The sequence below is a fragment of the Corythoichthys intestinalis genome, chromosome 6 (genome assembly GCF_030265065.1).
Source record: "Corythoichthys intestinalis isolate RoL2023-P3 chromosome 6, ASM3026506v1, whole genome shotgun sequence".
NCBI classification, from domain to species: Eukaryota; Metazoa; Chordata; class Actinopteri; order Syngnathiformes; family Syngnathidae; genus Corythoichthys; species Corythoichthys intestinalis.
In genome coordinates this window covers 59,895,921-59,916,640 of record NC_080400.1, presented here as the reverse complement: position 1 = coordinate 59,916,640, position 20,720 = coordinate 59,895,921, and the positions used below count along the sequence as shown (strand labels likewise).

Sequence of the window (20,720 nt, the reverse complement as noted above, 5' to 3'; positions counted from 1 at the left end):
TAGGGAGTCACGTGATGATCAGGAAGCCAATCAAACAAAAGCCCGGTAAGCTAACGCTAGCAGCTAACGCTACAAGCAAAACGTGATGGAGTGTGGCTTAAGGGAGGTTCACCAAACTTTCAACCGACATTTAGTAGACTCTTGGTGGCATCCAGAAGGGCTTTCACCCGATGTCCTCCTTTGTTCTCACGATTTCCGGAGATGGTGCTTTCAGTGCTTTCTACTGATAGCCAGGCTAACGCTAGCTAGCGGCTAACGCTACAAATGAACGTTATGGAGTCGGATAGAGGCTCTAACCTTGTCGAAACGGCTGAACTTAATGAGTGGATTGGGCACGGACTGCATCTAGCAATTACTATGTGGCGTTATTTTGTATCTGTCTGTGTGCGATTCCTCTGATAGCTTTTGTGATGGTAAAGAATTCCGCATAAAGTACAATCCAACGGCGAAACTTATAATGACCGAGAAATGGCCACAGCTATTTTTATTGTGCGTGCATTTATTAAAAAATGCACTGGGGGGAAAAAAAAAACCTTAAACCATAAAGTAAACACTTGTATTTAATAATTATATCACAGCAGCCATTAACAATAAGTTGTCTTTTCGAAGTGTACTGTTCAAGCTGCAAGTCATTTGTGTTACAAATACATGTTTGCACAGGCATATTGATTTTGACAATGTACATTGTTCAAGTCATACACGCTGTTATAAATGTTCATACTTGAATTCTTATTGCTTACAATACATTTTTATAAACTTAATGTTTAGACTGCATGTACAATTGTTAAATACAGTATATCAAATTGAATGCTGGTAAATCAACAAGAAATAGTTAATCTGTATTTCATGCATTGATTCAGATTTTCAAATTACCGTATTTTTCGGACTACAAGTCGCTCCTGAGTATAAGTCAGCCATAAAATGCCCAACGAAGAGAAAAAAAACATATACAAGTCGCACCGGAGTATAAGTCGAATTTTGGGGGGAAATTTACTTGATAAAATCCAACACATAGAACAGACATGTCATCTTGAAAGGCAATTTAATATTAAAATACAATAGAGAACAACATGCTAAATAAATATACAGTGTACAGTGCATGAACAACGAAATGTGAATATACTGTCCTACGCTACAGCTCGGTCCTGGCTGTACAGCGAACTCCCAAAAGACAATGCAGGACGTCCGTATAATTTGCTGAATCAATTTGGTCCTCGATAGAAAACAGGTTCGGATCAACGTAAATAAATGATAATTAGGTACTATTAGTAATAAGTAACAGGTTAGCATGCGTTCGCTATCATTAGCACATCGTTCAAACAACCACACAACTGGCTCTAAGTGTCCGATCGCGGGTGGAAAACACACAACAACAACAGAAAAGATGATACACGCAGGCGTTGCCTCTGTAGAGATGATTTTAAAGCATAAACAATTAAAGTAGGCTCGCAGCCGTCTATTCTCTCTCGCTGTAACTCGCCCACTCACTCAGAGCTACGTAGCTGTCCGTCTTCTTCTGGCGTGTGAGCACTCTTCTCCACGTAAACAAGTGCGAGTGCGCCCTCACGTGGGCATGAAAGCGCCACAAACTAAATGCATCCATTTCAAGATAAAAAAGTCAATAATACAATTGAGCATACACTGCCAAAGGCAGAACGCGAACGTGGCCATAGCTATAAAGAGTTATTCAGATAACTATAGCATAAGAACATGCTAACAACTTTACAAAACCATCAGTGTCACTGCAAAACACCAAAATAACATGTGAAATTATATCATAATGTGTTAATAATTCCACACATAAGTCGCTCCTGAGTATAAGTCGCACCCCCAGCCAAAATATGAAAAAAGCCGCGACTTATAGTCCGAAAAATACGGTATATAACAGTCCGCTTGGGCGAATTTATCGTCATTTATCGTTATCGAGATAAATCTGCTCAATTTATCGTGATACATGTTTAAGGCCATATCGCCCAGCCCTACTATGACGCCAACTTAGTGAGCTTCACCTCCATGACAGGTCCCTTCCCCCACTTCAGGACACAAATTCGGTCTGTTACATTTTCTCTCAAAAGTTTGCACACCTTTTCTCGTAGTTCACGAACAATGACCACAATTCTATGCCCCTGATTCAGTCCTTCTAAACTACAGAGACAATTTCTGCTTTACCCTCAAATTCCAGTTTTAAAACGCTTTTTGTTTTTATTAAAAAAAAAAAAAAAAGTACACATTTGAATCATTTTTTCCTGTGGTTGTGTGTGGAGTTTAGGAGAAATTCGAAAAAAGGAGCAAGGCACATAATGACCGGCAGTCGTTAGCTAATCCCTCAGGTCGAGCCATTTTTTCAACAAAGGAGGCTAATTGCCGCCAGTCGTCATTTTGGAATGTAATCGCAAAAAGGCTCTGGTTAATCATTTGTATGTATAGTGAGGAGCAGAAGGATTTGCACCACTTGTGATTTTGCATGTTCACCCACTTAGAAAATAGGTACAGGCCTGAAATTTCACTCATAAATGCATTTGAATTTATAAAGACATAATCTTAAAAAAAATCCGACACTCACATTGTATGATTTTTTTCAATAATTTATTTGTAAATTATTGGGGTTCATAAGTATTTGTACCCTTGTGAAAATCATTGCTACTATTTAGTGCAGCAGCCATTGTTTGCAATTACAGAGGTCAGACGCCTGCTGTAGTTTTTCACCAGGTTTTCACATATGGAAACAGGGATTTTGGCCCATTCCTCCACACAAATCTTCTCTAGATCAGTCAGGTGTCGGGGCTGTCGTTGAGAAACACCAAGTTTCAGCTCCACCCAAAGATTTTCTGGATTCTTGGATTGATGTTTGGAAACCACTCCAGAACCTTGATATGGATTTTACGCAGCCACTCCTTGGTCAGCTTGGCTGTGTGTTTCGGATCATTGTCATGTTGGAAGACCCAGCCATAACTCATCTTCAAGTCTCTGACTGTGGGAGGGAGGTCATGGCCCAAAATCTGACAATACATTGCACCATTCATCCTTTGATTTATTAGTAGAGTCGTCCTGTCCCATTTGCCAAAAAGCATAAGGTTTCCACCTCCATACTTCACAGTGGGGATGGTGTTCTTGGGATTGTACTCGGCCTTCTTTTTCCTTCACAAACGACAAGTAAAGTTCGCACCAAAAAGTTCTACTTTGGTCTCATCTGACCACATGATTTTCTCCCATGACCCCTCTGCATCATTCAGATGGTCCCTGGCAAACTTTGCATTCACATGTACTGGCTTCAGCAGCCTTTGAAACTGTGCATCCAGCTTTCTGCAGGTCATTGACCAGCTCCTGCCGTGTAGTTCTAGGCTGAGCCCTCACTTTTCTCATCATGAGTGATGCCCTACGAGGAGAAATTTTACATGGAACCCTAATCTGAGGTAGATTATGAGTCATGTTTAGCCTTTTACATTTTCTAACAATTGCTGCAACTGTTGATTTATTCTCTCCAAGCTGCTTTCCAATTGTCCCGTAGCCTTTTTCAGCTTTGTGGAGCTAATCAATTTTTTTCTCTGATGCCTTTCGAAATCTCTCTGGTATTGCCCATGGTAGCGGTTGAATTATGACTGACTGTGGGGTGCACAGGTGACAATAGCCACGTTTACATGCTGACTTTTATTCATACCGATTCAAATCATTCCCAATGGAAATTTCAGATCAGCTGTTTACATGTCACTTCATCTATTCCGATCCAGCGTTTACATGTGACTGCCTTTATTCCGAAAGGACGTTTGACAACTGCCGTCTGACATGCGCAGATTAATCAAAACAAAGCGTCACATTGCAAAACATGGAGATCGATCGTCGGAGTGCTGCTGTTTTAACTTTAACCCACTTGTTGTGTTTGTGGGGTTGTATCCGCTTCTGCTGTTTTGCTCTTTTGCCTTGTAGTAGCCGGTTTTCCACCGGTTTCTAATCTGGTCAACGCTCCGGTCTATTCCGGCTTCGTGTAACCTCTCGTGAACTTTTTTAAATAGTTCACTGTTCCTCGTTTTACGCCCGTCTAAGCGAGCAATTATATTCAATTCTTTTAAAGTTTGAATTAAATACAATCTTTCCGCCGGACTCCCAATTAGGTTCGCTGTGCTTGGAAGCCATGTTGCAAATGACGTTACTTACGTCACAAAGTGACGTCACCGCGTCAGTACGGAGCATGTGCAGAAAGAACGCAACCAGACACCATCCCGCTTCCCTGTTTACATGATATAATTTTACTTCTAATCGGTTTGGGAAAAGGAATATTCCACCCCTGTGAATCGGAATGAAATTCCATTCGGTTTGGGCCTGTTCATTCCGAATGAGGTGTTTATATGGAACACATTTACTCGGTTTGAACAAATATTCTGATTGTAATTGGAATATTTGGCAATAGATGAGCTGAAACGGGTGTGGTAAAGGTGAACTTTTTTTAAGGTGGAATGACAACTCTTTGAGTGTCATAATTATTGCTGATTCTCAGCTGCACAAATACCGGTACTTGAAATGAAGCCCAGTAGATTACAAATCATTTTTAAAAATCATACAAATTGATTTCTGGATTTTTTTTTTTTTTTAGATTGTGTCTATGAGTGGAATGCATCTATGGTTGAAATTTTAGACCTCCACCTATTTTCAAAGTGGGTGAACTTGCAAAATCCCAAGGGGTGCAAATGCTTGCTCCTCATTGTATACCAAGTAGTCCCAGGAAAACAAAAAATGACTTGATAACCTTTCAGCGAGTGCAGTATAAAAGATAGAGGGTGTATTAGAGGTACATTTGTGTGGTACATTTATGTGTGTTTTCTATAGTATTTCATCCTTTTGACTTGATAGTTTTGATTTGCTGTGATTACTCTTGTTTGAACCCTGTGCATAAATAAATACCAGGAAGAAAAGACAAACATTAACTTCGTCACTCTTACTTCAGTTTTACATTTGATACTGATTCAATGTTCTATTTTCTGCAGGCATCACAAATATTCTGTTATAACAAGTATTGCTAGCATATAAAGGCCCCACAAATACACTGTCGGAGTTATTTTTTCCGACAGTAAAATCGTAAAACAATACACATCATTAAAATGTGCAAAACCCCATAAATGCAGCTTGACTTGAACTGACACATACTATCACATGAATAGTACTACTGTTGTGTGTTCCCCTCCATTTAGGCCGCATACCAACACAATGTATGTCTAGTGGTTGCATTTCCATATGAACGGCTGTTGTCTGTTGGACAACGGCATGCTAATTCTAAAGCACTTTGGGTCATTTGGGCCACCTCTGGATTTTTTGGAGGAGAGGCCAAGTCGGCCATTGCTTGGGACTATTAGGAGTACCAGAATTCTCTGGGACGTCTATTAAGAAAGGAAAAAGTTGCAGAGGCTTTTTTTTTTTTAAATTTTATCTTCTGTCAATCATTTATTTAGACTCGTCTAGTGTCATTGTAAAATCTCACTGAATGTAAAATAACTATGAACTGTGAACATGTGTGGAACTTTGTACTTGGCAAAAACAGATGAATTACCTGAAAACATGTACATTTAATATTCTTGTATCTTCAAAGTAGCCTCCCTTTGCTCTAATGATTTTTTTTGTACACTCTTGCCATTCTCTTGATGAGCTTTAAGAGGGAATCACCTAGAATTGTTTTTGACTTCACAGGTATGCCTTTTCAGGGTTGATTAGTGGAATTTATTGCTTCATCAATAGGGTTGGGAGTCTTGGGACCTTCATTTGTATTGCATTGAATGAGTTGTGTCCAAACTTTTGGCCTATACTGCATGTTATTTATTGCTTTATTATTTTAAAAATGATAAAAAATAAAAAAATAAAACGAAGAGTAAACGTTTATATCAGCGTCAATTTTAATTTACATCCAATGTTCTTAAATAGTTAAAATTGAGGTTTTGCATTTAGGAAATGTGTGGGGGGGGGGGAATTAGGAGACGGAAGTTGGGGTTACTGCTTTTTTTTTCTATTTTTCAAAAAAATACAATTTTAATAACCATTTTTTGTTTTGTATGTATTATATGAATAACTATGCCAAAAGAAGTTTTATCTGCATTTCAGTGATTTTAGGAGGTTTAACCCCCCCGCCCCCCCCAAAAATTCTTTCTCTCTTTCTCCGGGTCGGCCTTTATGTCAGGGAATTCAGGCAAGAAGTTCTAGCCACTTTCATCCCTGTCCATAGTACAGTTCAGATGCGGGTTCACATTTACAAAGCTGACTATCTGAGAAAAATAACTCTGGTCCGTTTAAAAATGACCAAACAGTGCGAGATTGAAAGCACCCTAAGGGCTATATGAAGAAAAGTGACTTTATTTGATTGAATCTATTAAACAATTTGATAAAATTTTTATTTTTCAGTTTTCAGCTGATCCTCTTGGAATTTGATACAGATATTCTAGAGGAGCGTACCTATCAATGCCAATTTTACTCATTAGCATTATGAATTAATGAGTCATTCGAGAGGTTATAATTTCTGAGGCCTTTCCCCACTTTCCTCCTTTTTCTGCAAAGCTTGGTTTCTGCACTTTTTTTCCCCTAAACTAAAGCTAGTTGTGTTGTAGGGGGTTGTATTTGAAGATGTGCCAGAGCTGGAAAGTTACCCTTCACGTTCTCAGTGTTCAGTTTTGGAGCCGAAAAGCCATGGAACTGACTTGTCCTCGTGCCTTGTGAGTATACATTAGGTAAATGTATTTCACTGGGCACAACCTCACTTATTCCATTTTAATTTATTTTTAGCACGAAGAAAAACTTTTTTTAATAGGTAAAGAAGTCGAGACATGTTTTCCTCATACGAAGAATATTTCTTTTGAAACATATTTTCTTACTAAAGGTTGCCATGTAATCTGCTGAAAAACCTGAAAATACAGGCCATTTCTGAAGATTTTAAAGGGTCTTTCTAGGCCCACAGAAAAAAAAGGCGCATCAGTCATAAGAGTTTGTGTCAGAAGAGTCCACCATCGACCCCTGGCGGTGTGCCACTACATCGATTATTAGATTCATTGAGATTTGACACGTGACGATTCGATTAAGATTCATAAATGTTGAAGAACGAGGATTTTTCCCAATTATTATTACTTAATGAAAGCCGCTGCTAGCGGAACGAAATTCAAGACATGCTTTAAACACACGGTACTAGACATCCAAGGATGGAAAAGTAGACAAGCTGAAAATTGAACAGCAGCAACCAATGCTGTGAATGAGCAATCAAAGTGATGCAGGAAATTCATGCCACATGGAAAGACGAGCAATATTCCACTTTGATTCATCGTTGCTAACCAATGCTGACAATCATTGTTTTTTTAGTTTTTGTTTTTAACTTTTAGTTGCCTTTTGAATTATCTTAACCCTAAATTCTGCGTTTTGTTCCTGTGGTATAAAAATAAATATCACCAAATGAAGGTCGATTCCTTTCATTACTAGCAAAAGTTCATCAAATTATGTTCAAGGGTATAGAGGTTGTTAAACAAAAAATCACCCTTGTGTGCATCCTTCTGAGACAATGTTTGTGTGAACCATGCTTGTCCAGAAGTGTGTGAATGTACTGGAAATTATTTTATGTTGGCGGTCCACCGACTTGGAAGGATGGTTCCTCTTCATTCTGTTGCTTGTTAGTTTTTGCTTTAGACTAAAAAATATTTCACCTTGTGTGAGGTGAGGAGCCACCCTCACCTTGACATGTCTTTTTTTTTAAGTCTAACTCCTTTTTTGTTTTCTTCAATTTTGTTTCAGTCCCCTGAATCATGCTTCCATTGCCCATGTACATCCGCCAAGGACAGTGCAAAGGATAAAAAGGACAAAAGGCGGATACCCAAGATTTTTTTGGCCACCCGTACACATAAACAAATCACTCAAATTGTTCATGAGATGAAGCGTACTGCATACTCCAATTCTCCAATGACCATACTATCCAGCAGAGATCATACCTGTGTCAACTCCAATGTGGCACCTCACCCTACCAGGAACGAACTCTGCAAGGACCTGTTGGAAGCCAAAGATGTGAGCTCTCCTAAAAATAACAAAACTTTTTTTCATTTTTTTATTGATTTTAAATGACTGCTTTGCTCCCTGACTTGATATAACAACATGACCTTTCTTGGGAGTTAAAGAGATGGCTTGAGTGTCGAGGGCTGAAAAAGATGGGAAAAAGAGCCGCTTGATCAGAGTTTTTTATTGACACCTTTTTGTGTGCGTTGCCTTACGCCGCTGACAATGACATTCTCCTGTTTTAACAATCTATCCTTTACCACCATATGCTCTGCCTTTCTTATATATTTTATCCTATGGTTGTCTTATGTCTCTGACCATTTTGGGGGGCAATTTACATTGCTATTTTTGTGTAGTGATCGCTACTCAGTGACAGCCAACGAACACGTTTAATTTTTTCATTTTCACCAAATCTTAATTCTATAATTTAATTACACTTCCCTCTTACTAAAGTTGGTTTTTTTTTGCAACAGAAAAGGTAACAGTGGAAGTCGGATACCAGTTTCATTTTTTTCCAGCTCATTCATTGTCAGACAGAAGCAGCACGGCAAAACGCCACCCTAAAAAATAAGTAAAACATCAAAATGGCTTACCTCTTTGTCCTCTGCAGGACCATGGCCCCCAACAAAATGTTTGCTGCATATGAAATGTGAATGGCTTCACCTTGCTAGCCTTAAACTGGTGTTTTGGACGTCCGCGCAAGTTGATTCATTCTTCACATTTTTTCCTCCGGAGTTTTTGGTTTCGGGAATCGTATGAAGAAATTATCCTTCATATACCGTAATGTCTAGAGTCGTTTCTACAAGTTCCATAGCAGCAGTGTTTGATCAGTGTGTTCTTTTTTTACTTCTGCATTACGAAGCGTCACGGTCTAAAAATAGCATTCGTGCGGTACGCTACTTACAGAAAAAGGATTAAGAGCTTGTTTTTCTGTTAATTAATTGTTTTGTAGAATGATTTCCTGACCCACGTATCGATAACTGTTGTATCGCCATATTACGAGATCATTATCATGAGCCTTGTATCGCAAATCATTGTATTGTTCACCCCTCTAGTGCAATATCTGCAAAAAGACTTTTTCGTGAGGGACAGTGGGGTCCAAGCCCTCGAGTCACACGTGAGAGGAAAAAAAAACAGTTACAGTGAAGTCAAATTTGTATTTTCTTCATCAAAAATTGTTGCGACATATTTTGGTCTTAAAATATATATTTAAGGTCTTAAAAATACTTAAAAAGCATTACATTTGACTTTTAAAAGGTGCAAGAACCCTGACTTAATAATACTACCATTTTTAATGGTCTTTCCTCAGTATTTCCACACAATATGTGCCAAAGTCAGTGGTTGTTAATGATAACACTAACACGCTGCTTGTTGCTAAGGACTAGTGAAGAGTTGTTCTTGTTTTTCCGTTTTTCCCATTTTGGAAAAGTCTAGATGCAAGGAACGCCCAATATAGTCACAATTTCTCGGTGATTAAATGTCGGAGCATCACGGTTGAGAACGTATATCATGGGAAAGCTGATACTCTTTTTGATTATACCAAAACCTATTTAAAAAAAAACAAATTTTGCTGTTCCAGGTACTTGATAGGTTAAGGTGCCCTGACACCAATAAAAAATAATCATCATAAAAATCAATAAAGTAAAAAAAAAAAAAAAAAATCAAAAATGATGAATATTCATTCATGACCAGAGTCCTAGATTTACTGAACAGATTTGCTTTTAACTGGCAAGAAACATAGTACCTTGGTCCCTCTACATATGCATTTAATTCGTTCCAGGATCTGGTTTGTAAGTCAAAATGGTCGTATGTCGAGCGGGATTTTTCCATGAGAATACGTTCTAATTTGATTCATTTGTTCTACATCCCCAAAACCTATGCTAAAGGCTTCATAAATACTTCAGGTAAAATTACAAATAGCAAAATAAATAAATTATAAATACAAATTGTAATGTAACAAATTTGGTTCGAATGTGGGGGTTGTGTTTTGCATGCTTTTCCTGAACGCACCGTGTGACTGATGAGAGAGGTGCAGAAGAGTGGGAAGTTTTTACTCTTTTTCATGTTCTGTTGTTGTTGGCGTTGGCTACGGCAGTCAGTAGCCATGTTGGGTAGCACTAGTTCTCAAATAAATGATTAAAAACCTGACAAAGCTGGGGACTTCCTTGCCGATGTTACAATAATAATACTTGTCTGCTTAACTTATAAAGACTGGCGAACGGAGGTCGGAGGAAGACCGTCAGGATCGTTGACATATTCCGGCAGTATTGTCGAGCCAGTTGACTGACGCACACACCACACTCATATTTTTCTATCAGCTCCATCTTAATTTCAATGGTAAGCGTCACCTCATTCCTTTTTTTCACCACCTGCACTAACCTTCTGCGGACCATGTTGATTTCTCTCACAAGAAAATCCGCTGTTCTGCCGTCTTGCAGGAAATCGGTAAAATTGCGACACTGTTGTAAATTGTCGTAATTTGAGCATGTGGTCATATTTCAAGACAAATTTTATATCGGATGTTGAAAGGAGCCGTATGTTGATGCGTTTGTATGTTGGGGTACTCCAAACAATGCTGAGTGTATGCTCGTACAAAGACTCCAATTTTTATTTATTTGTTTTTTAAATCACCAGTAGTGTCTCCAGTTAGCACAGGGGTCCCCAACCTTTTTTGCACCACGGACCAGTGTTATTTGGGTCTTTTTTTCACGGACCGGTGTTTTGACAAATTTTGCAACCTATCAAAAATGATGCGGTTCTGCGCATGCGCGTAACGTTAAACATAGCCGCAAAATGCGCAAATGCAGCGATTCCAAAGTAAACACTCAAACTTTCTTGAAAGAAAGGAATATTAACTTACGTTTGATCATGGAAGGACTTGTAGAAAAGTTCTCCTCAGATACATCCTGCCATGTAAGCTGCACACAACAGCTTCACAGCGCTCTCACCATTAACAACTCCGCCTTGTTGTTAAACATTAATTAAGAAGCCCGCTTCACAAAGGTACGATGTTGGAAATTGTAGCAAGGTTTTCAATGTTCTTGTAGCGATGTCAGGATATTCCAGAAAGACTTTAATCCAGAACCTCGGTAGAGTTATTGTCTCAAATGTACGTTTAATAAGGTCGCCATTAGTTGCGATCTCTACAAGTTGATCTTACTGTTGCACAGACATGCTCGGATCACTCGGTTTATTCACAAACGGGTCACGAATCCACTCCTTCGCAGTTCGTGGGTCTTCGAGTTTGTAGGCTCATCAGGTGTCCTTTTCTCCAAAAATATCTCCAAAGACGTCTGTTTTCCAGTCATCTTCGCTCGTGTGGGGGCTAATTATTTCCGGGAACAAATGTGCTGCTGCTGCGCCCGCGGCCTAGCAATACGTTATTATCGAGGACAAGCGCACATAGATATATTATATACACAAAGAAGATGTACTGCTAGCAGTCCAATCAATGGATTTCTATGACAACATTGTAATCTATCGCGTAATATTATATCTAGAGTAGACAGGGATATTGGTGTGTTAAGCAGGGGCACAGGGTTGATTCTGCCAGAATGCGGTCGTTATTAAATTATTATTTCTGTGCGGCCCGGTAGCAAATGCGCCACGTACCGGTCCGCGGCCCGGCAGATGGGGACCCCTGTATTAGCACATGCTCAATTGACTTTGGAGGCACACATACATACCAACATCCGCACACACAAGAAAAATGATTTAAAAACAAGAAAAACATAACTTTGAATATTGGACACTCGTTACCAGCTGGTTCGGTGGAAATAGGAATAGGAAAACTTGTGAAAGTTTGAAGAGACATGTTAAGGAATATATAGCCATAACACTGTTCTATTATGTCGATTTTGTGAACACAAAATAAATTAGGGGCGTGACAAAATATCGAAATGGTGATAAATCCTGATACTTTGCATCGCAAAAGGTTATCGATACGCTCATGCCAAGATTCGAGATATCGTTTTAAAAAAGGTGTCAATTAAGCCTGAACGATATATCGTTTAAACATCACTATTGCGATGTGCGCATGCGCGATGGTCCCATCGCAAGGACACGCGATAGTTAAAAAAAAAAAAAAATTTCCAATCCTCAAACCTTTGTTCTGCTACACTCGCTCACACAGCCTCTCTCACCCCCTTTCCCAGCTCTCAGTCACTGCGGCACTTGCTTATTAAAGGGGGAGTTCAGAATTTTTGACATCAGGCTTAATCATCCAGTTAGGGGGGGTTAATTAGTCAGTGGAGTTGATTACAAAATATCCCGTATCGTTTGTTAGTCTTCTATTATGTTTCAGGGCTCCGGAGTGGCTATGCTAATGCAAGTCAATATGGCCAGAAAAAAAAAAAAACATATGCACGCAGGAGAATCACCGATGACGCATGCAATCGATAGTGTTGGCTATGTTTTCAGGATAAAGTTATTCAAACTTACCACTGCATGTCAGTAACTGCAGTATGAAGAGCAACATTAGTAATTCCGTTGCTTTGTAGAGAACAAGCTGTCCGGGCAAGCAGGGCGGAGGGATATCACATTGGTCTGTTTACCGCAGTTTTTTTTTTTTCTTTCTTTTTTGTGGCAACGACGCAACTTCCCGCCCCCAAATCAATAATCCGACTCACTGTAGTTTATTCTGACCAAGACATGGCTTCGTTGGAACTGCATATGTATTTTTCTGACACCGAACAGGATGATGTTCGTATTATAAAAATTTGACCATATCAGTTTAAGCCGGCATACACAGATGAACAACTGAAAGAGACGGATGAAAAGCGAAGACTGACTGCCCGGACAGGACAACAGGAGACTGGTGGTGTCGGTGCAAAAAATGCGTCAAAATGGCAACAGATGTGTAATCTTTTTGCTGCAGGGAATGGGAGTTGGTTAATGAACAATTGCAACAATTGGAGCTGGACACAAGTTTTCAGGAACTCTATATCGCTGCATAGTAACAACGAAGAAAAAGCAGCTCGATGCATAAGTGAACACCAAGGCTTTTTACCACTTCTCAATAAAAGGTGCTCTACAAACTTTTTTCTTCGTATACAAGATCAACTGAAAGAAGAAGAAAAAAAGGCCAGCAGGCCCAGATGCGCAGCTATAAATGAGGTAAGTGGATTTCTGCATGCCTTATTTTGCCGCCGGGCGAATATTCGTAATGGTCTCAAAATAAAAACACCTACGGTATACTCTGAACTTATACTTCAGGAAAGCAGCTATATCATCTCAACAGTAATGCATTGTCACCGTAAAAGCATGATGTCAATTATTTACGAGAATGTGCCTAAATCATCACGCGATATGTCAAAAATGAAAAACATTATAAAACTCTGACATAGGCAAATGTGTTGAACATAACTTCAAGTATTATTTCATGTATTACAAGTGCCAGTGATGGCCACCTTTGAGCACTTGATGTAAGAACTTGAAGTTACGTAATTTGCAGACTATAATCCGCTACTTTTTTCCCCTCATTTTGAATCCTACTGCTTATAGTCAAGTGCTGCTTATTTGTTGGTATAATGAACATGTGTCCAAGCTAGAGTTTTGTAACTTTTTTTAATTATATATATACTTTTGATCAATAACATGATGATTTTAGCACTTTCTTGTTGAATCACCCTGTATTATGGTTTTCTTGTTTTAGGCAACTCTGACTGGTGCCATATAGGGTTGTTCTTGAGTGGGCGTTGAAAGGCAAACATCTGGGAAGAGGCCAGTGACGTGTTCTTCCATCGTGTGTCGTCTCCTGCATCTGTGACAAGTACCTTTCTGTCACTGGGAACTACAATAGTTTTAGGAAAGCTCAAGATGCTATGCAATTGTTCTTAGTACAACTCCTACATACCCAGAAACTTTTGATCTTTTAAACCTTCACATTTCACAAATAAGACAATATGTGTTATATATTTTTTTAATTGTGGTACATTGTAAAATATCTATTAAAAAAAAGAAAATGGAAAATTTCAGCCTTTTTGTCCGATTTTTTAAATCTACTGACATGTTGTAAAATAACATTTTCTTTATCAGGCCTTTCGATGCTTGCAATGTTCGGTGGAATAGTAGTTGGAGGCTTGAAATAACTTTACTGATGAATCCTGCAGTCTTTCCAGGACACGCACCATCAAAATTTGTCTGAATGTCTGCGTTGTTGGCTCGTAACTCCTCTGGGCAACCCATTTTTTTGTTTGCTTTGGAAACTCCAGGCTGTATCTCAAAGTCCCTAATAGAGTAAATTTCATTGAGATATGTACACAATAAGAAAGGTACAGTGCAATTGTTAATGGGACAAATGTTGATAGATTTCAATTTGGTCCATGTCGTATGAGTAAGCCTGCCATCAGTGTTCCTCGCTTGCTGGCTTGAGGTGCTGGACAGTGGAATAAAACTTTCATCCATCTGGTGTCCTGGTAAGGCAACAACCGAGCAAAAACTCATGTCCAGTTGTTATCTTTGACTGTTCTCGTGGCCTTTGAAATCATAAAAGTGGAATTATATTAGCAATGTATAAATGGAATGGAGATGTCTATACCTGATTTAACTATAATTAGTGTGTCGCAATACAGTGGGGCAAATAAGTATTTAGTCAACCACTAATTGTGCAAGTTCTCCCATTTGAAAATATTAGAGAGGCCTGTTATTGTCAACATGGGTAAACCGCAACCATGAGACACAGAATGTGGGGGGAAAAAAACAGAAAATCGCATTGTTTGATTTTTAAAGAATTTATTTGCAAATCATGGTGAAAAATAAGTATTTGGTCTATTCCAAAAGTTCATCTCAATACTTTGTTATGTACCCTTTGTTGGCAATAACGGAGGCATGGAGGAATGGGCCAAAATACCAGCAACAGTGTGTGAAAAGCTTGTGAAGATGTACAGAAAACTTTTGGCCTCTGCGTGAATATCACTTTTTATTAGCATGCTACTTGGTCATATTGACTTGCATTAGCATAATCACTCAGGAGCCCTGACAGTAATTAAACACTAACACATGATACAGAATATTTTGAAATCAACTCCACTGACTAATTAATCCCGACCCCCCCCCCCCCCCCCAACTCGAAGATTAAGCCTGATGTCAAAAATTCCGAACTCCCTCTTTAAAGTTAACAATTGCTTTGATCTGGCCAAAGAAGTCGGGCAGCAATCTGTCAATCATTGGTTAACTTGTTAAAAAGTTTCTGCAAGGAAGCGCGGGCTGGAATGAATGTGTGTGTCTGGAGGGGAGAATGTGGAGACGTTCGGGACATGAAATAAACGCCAGAAGTGATTATGAGCAGTTTGTAATTTCTACATGTCACTCCAAGAGTCACAGCCATGTTAGGTAAACAGAAGCATTAAATAAAGCCAAGCATTTTTCTACTAAAGTACTTTATTCTTGTTTAAAAATGATTCAGTGGGACAGTTATGTTTAAAACTGATCATAATTATTACATTTAGAGTGCTTAGAAAGAAAGCATTTATTAAAAAAAAATAATAATAAATAAAATATATATATATATATATATTAGGGCTGTCAAACGATTAAAATTTTTAATCAAGTTAATTACAGCTTAAAAATTAATCGTAATTAATCGCAATTAATCGCAATTTAAACCATCTCTAAAATATGCCATTTTTTTCTGTAAATTATTGTTGGAATCGAAAGATAAGACACACGACGGATCTATACATACAACATACTGTACATAAGTACTGTATTTGTTTATTGTAACAATAAATCCACAAATGGCATTAACATTCTTTCTGTTAGTGATCCACAGATAGAAAGACTTGTAGTTCTTAAACGATAAATGTTATAGTTACAAGTTATAGTAATTTTATATTAAAACCCCTCTTCATGTTTTCGTTTGAATAAAATTTGTAAAATTTTCAATCAAAAGTAGAGTTAATATAATAAGAAGAATAAAAATGATAATAATAAAAATAGAGTGACCAAAGTCTAAGTTTTACGTGTATTTTGCATAGCTATTTTGATATGGAATGCCAGTTCATTTTGCATGGTTGTTTAACTGTGTGTCAGAATAGGGCCTCATTACTATAGACTGAAGTGCTTTTCTTTTTGTGAACATTATTTTTTTGGGGAGAGATAGGAATATTATTTTTGTTGTGCTTTCACTAAACGATACTTAGAGTGGGGAGAACAAGTATTTGATACACTGCCAAAGGGTTTTCCTATTGGCAGTGTATCAAATACTTGTTCTCCCCACTGTATGTTTGTTGTGAAGGAGTTGCCAATAAACGGCGCGGTCCAAAGAACGCCTTTGTCCACTCGCCTCTACTGTATAACATATATCTGTACATATCTTACCCAAAATACAACAAGAGACACATAATTGCCACTAAAAGAAAGAAAACTTACCGAAATATGTGTGGAGCACAAATAGCAATTTGCATTGCATTGTGAATACAGCATAAACGTCTCACAACTACTAATTCTCCCACGTTTAGAAGAAATAACAGTAGAAAAAAGAAGTATGGAACGGCGCTGCCCCCAAGAGGCCGGTGGCATTCTCTTCACTCTTAATGTCCATCAACGGCCTCATTGTAATTTGTTTGAGGCAATATGCGAGATGGTCATTCACCCAAGCGCCAGAAGAGGGCGGCAAAACTCCATAACAAGTAAGCATTTTAGTCTACTGTCATTTAAATCTGTCTGAGCGGGACATCTGCATTAATTGCGTCAAATATTTTAACGTGATTAATTTAAAAAATTAATTAACGCCCGTTAACGCGATAATTTTGACAGCCCTAATATATATATATAAATATATATATATATATAAATATATATATATATATATATATATATATATATATATATATATATATATATATATATATATATACACACACACACACATTTTTTTAAAATCATACTTTGGGGGGAAAAAGTGAGAAAAAAACATGTCTTATATGTATCTCTTTCCAGCGCTAGATCTGAATAAATACGTTGAGCATACATACACACACACACACACACACACACAAAAAAAAAATGGGGTAGGGGGGGTATGCGCTACTTCGCGGTTTTTCACTTATCGCGGCGGGTTCTGGTCCCTATTAACCGCGAAAAACGATGGAATACTGTACACTGTGGTCATGAAGAGTCATCCAAAGTCTTTCCAAACAGCTTTTCAAGTCATCTAGTAAAACTTTCTTTAAAGCGAAAATGTCAAGTAAGGTTGGCCAACCCTTCCAGATTCTTTGTTTAACCCATAGCAACGCCCTTGACAACGAAAATGCTTTTCTTCGGCAATCTTCGGAAATTATGTCACACTGAGAAGTGCGAGGGAAGTCCGGCATAGAACATTATTGTTTGTTGCATTGCTTCTCGGTAAGATGCCACGTGGTGTGTGGTGTGTTGTGTTCTCACTCAAACGAAAAGTTGTATGAGTGGCCAAAGGATAGCAGGGCACGTAAATGAACATCTTTGGTTCATACAAAGCGAATGAATTTCACGCCATCATCGAGTAGTGTTCTCTGCTACATTCACTTCGACGATGCCCGCTTCCTTAACTGGTCTGCTTATGATCAAGGATTTGCCAAAAAGTAAGTGTGATTTTTGGATAGATGACTGATGACTTTGTCAAAGCAGAGCTGCCAACTGTTGTGGAATGGACCTTAGAAGCTAGTGACGTTAGCCAAAAGCTAACTCGTGGCAATCCCCGATCATAGTTGTTGTTGCGTTCGCTAGGTTAAGCATGCTTAAATTGTGCTTCATCTACGATCTTGTCCGAAAGGGTTAATCCACTGTCAATTGGGAAAGGGGTGTGGATGTGCATATAAGCAGGTCGGCGTCGCGGTAATTCACGGTCACGTTGCCGTAAGAGAGACACACCGCCGGTGAGTTTGTGCACATTTATTTGTATTTGTATTATGTATTTCCACCTTCATGCTTCAAGCATTGCATTGCATTTATACGGTTCGGCGTTTCTTTCTCGGTGATCGCTTGATAGCCTTCTAGTTTGTGTTTTACGAGAGCCACTGACAGGTGACAGTTGACAACAAGCGTGTTGGTTTTAATGTCTCGCAGCGAATCAGCGAACGCGCAGGTCACACAGTGAATCATGGGAAATAGTCTCGGGACAACACTGAAGTGGTGCTTTGTAATCTGTCTGCTTGTGTGAAAAAACTAATTTCCTCAAACAAAGTTGTCAGCACGTCGTGTGTTCGATACCTTTGTCAACAAAAAGCTCATAACAAGACACTTTGCACGATCCGTTTAAGAGACGCTGGGACTGGAGAGCTGTGTAGTAGGAGGCGAGGAGAAGATGAGCGAGAAGCAAGACTTCGCGGTCGAATGTGGCGGCAGTCCGCTATTATTTTCTTATTGTTGCCACAATAAAGTGGAGAAAGCCATCAACGACTCATCTCCTTCTTTCCCCCCAACATTTTTATATTATTATTTTATATGCACGAGGGCTGCCGAATCTGCCAAAATGAACATGAAGTCTGATTATTATTTTAAACAATGTCATCAAATAGACAAAAACATAAAATTATGTGCAGATGCCTGCATCTTCAAATCATGAAAATAATAACAGCCTATATCTTGCCAATCTTGTAATCTCGATGGGTCTTGTCTCCATTCCATGTCAGGTAGTCTAGGCACATTGTTTGCATCCTGATTAGCGTCTGGCTAATAAAAATTAGGTCCAACATAAAATTCCAACCTCCTCTTCTTCCTCCAACTCTTCAAAAACTTGGATCTCCTCCCTTGCGCTTGATCTATTGCTTATATCGCTTTTTGAATCATTGTTTGAAGGGCTTTGTATGGTGGCCGTATGGAGCGCTGCCATCGCTGTTCTTGGTGTGACGTATCACTTCCGGGTTCGTCCCCTTTCAGGCTCGAACTTCGGAAACGCGATTATTTTGTCAAATATACAACATATAAATTATTTTTTCATGCTTTATTTGTTGGACAATGTTTAATTACTTTAATTGTGACCCTGTTTGGCATGTTATGAAATTACTTGACATTTCTGCTTAAAAAAAAAAAAAAAATATATATATATATATATATATATATATATATATATATATATATATATATATATATATATATGTATATATATATATATTTTTTTTTTAATACTGCAATATAATATCGCAATATTTTGCAAACCCCCAAAAAACCGCAGCAATAGTTTTTTCCAATATCCTTCAGGCCTAGTGTCAATGTTGAAAACAAAAACTCAGTTAATTATAGCTGCAATTGAAGGTGCTCGATGCCTAATCGGTTAAGACTGGGAAGGGCGAATTCATTCGAAACCCCGAGCATTTGCAGTCATTCTTTCCGATTTGCATGGCATTTACAAGTCAATTCCTGTTGAGTTTGAGTCACCGCTTATTCATTCCTGGGTCACTTCTGAAATGGCCCAAAATTACCTCGCTGTCCGGCATGGCCTGCCACAGACGACTATAGAAGTGGGCGGGGTTCATTCGCTGTCACCCTGCCAGTTCAATTTGGACATCTACTAGTGATAAACTCACAACAGAAGGATAAAGACAGCTTGTTTTTCTGTTTATTAGTTGTTTTGTAGAATATCCTGGAATGATTTCCGTACCAATGGATCAATAATCGCTGTATCGCCATATCGTGAGATCGTTATCGTGAGCTTTGTATCGCAAATTGAATCGTATCGTGAGATACCAAGAGGTTCCCACTCCTACAGTAAATACCGTAATATTTGGAATATAAATGTTTTCATGCATTTGTTACTGTACAAAATATAAATTAATGAGTAACACATAAGGCCTTTCCATGCCAGCAGAAACAATTCTCAGAGCGCTGTTGACAAACGCAACTATTGTGTATGTGGTGAGAGTGCGTTACCCACACAAATGCGTGTTGCTGGATGTTTTGGGCATCATGGCAAGAAAAAATTTGAAAGGGGAAGGTCATAAAATATAGATGTGGCACCTATGGGCAAGAAAGATGTAGTGTCAGTGTCAGTTTTTTTTTTTTTTTAAACACTTTTTTTCCCCAGTATCAGATTAGGACTCTTTATCGGCAAATTCTCAAAATCCGTTTACTCGGACGTGGGTAGAAGAATATGTGATCGGGACAGCCCTAATTCGGGACAGCCCTAATTTTTATCGACTTCTCTGATTAGTTTTTGTAGCCTTACAAATCATCCACGTTCACATTCATCCAACAGAAGTGTGTAGCGCTAGAATTGGCGTCATTTAAAGAAGCTAACCGTACTGGCATTAGCACTAATGCTAGAAGCTAGTACCGCTAGCAACAATAGTATAGCAACAGTTAATTATATCTTTTGCCATCCAATTGAGGATCATTTTTTTGTGATGCCAGCCACAATTTGATATTAGACCACTCTTGCAAAATCAAAATTACTATAACATTTAAATGTCTTTGTCTGTTTCCAAAATGCCTACTTATTTTTGTATCTCAGGGAAGATCATGCCGGTACTACCATGCAGTACATAAAATGGGCAATCAGAGAATTCTGCGGTTGGCCCATGGATTTCACCAAGCCTGGGACATTGAGGAGCTGGTCTCATTGGGCAAACGGCTTCGTTCCTGTTCGTACTATGCTGCTCGTGCTCTCAAGCAAGAATCCCGCATCATCTTCTGCCCGTATAACTACCTCTTAGATCCAATGATCAGAGAGAGTGTGAGTAAACCCTGGAAAACATAGATAGCAACTAGAATTCAGTGCTCAATATCTCAGAAGGTGC

At 38.6% G+C, this 20,720-nt stretch overlaps 1 protein-coding gene across 2 annotated transcripts in view; it reads left to right on the top strand.

The window, feature by feature from the left end:
* Positions 1 to 20,720, top strand: part of brip1 (BRCA1 interacting helicase 1) — a 152,716-nt gene that overhangs the window by 37,905 nt on the left and 94,091 nt on the right. For both annotated transcript variants that reach the window (XM_057838714.1, XM_057838713.1), the window contains exons 5-7: positions 6,585 to 6,689; positions 7,753 to 8,019; positions 20,435 to 20,656. In XM_057838714.1, coding sequence (XP_057694697.1) covers positions 6,585 to 6,689; positions 7,753 to 8,019; positions 20,435 to 20,656 — 594 coding nt within the window. The remainder of the gene's footprint in view (positions 1 to 6,584; positions 6,690 to 7,752; positions 8,020 to 20,434; positions 20,657 to 20,720) is intronic.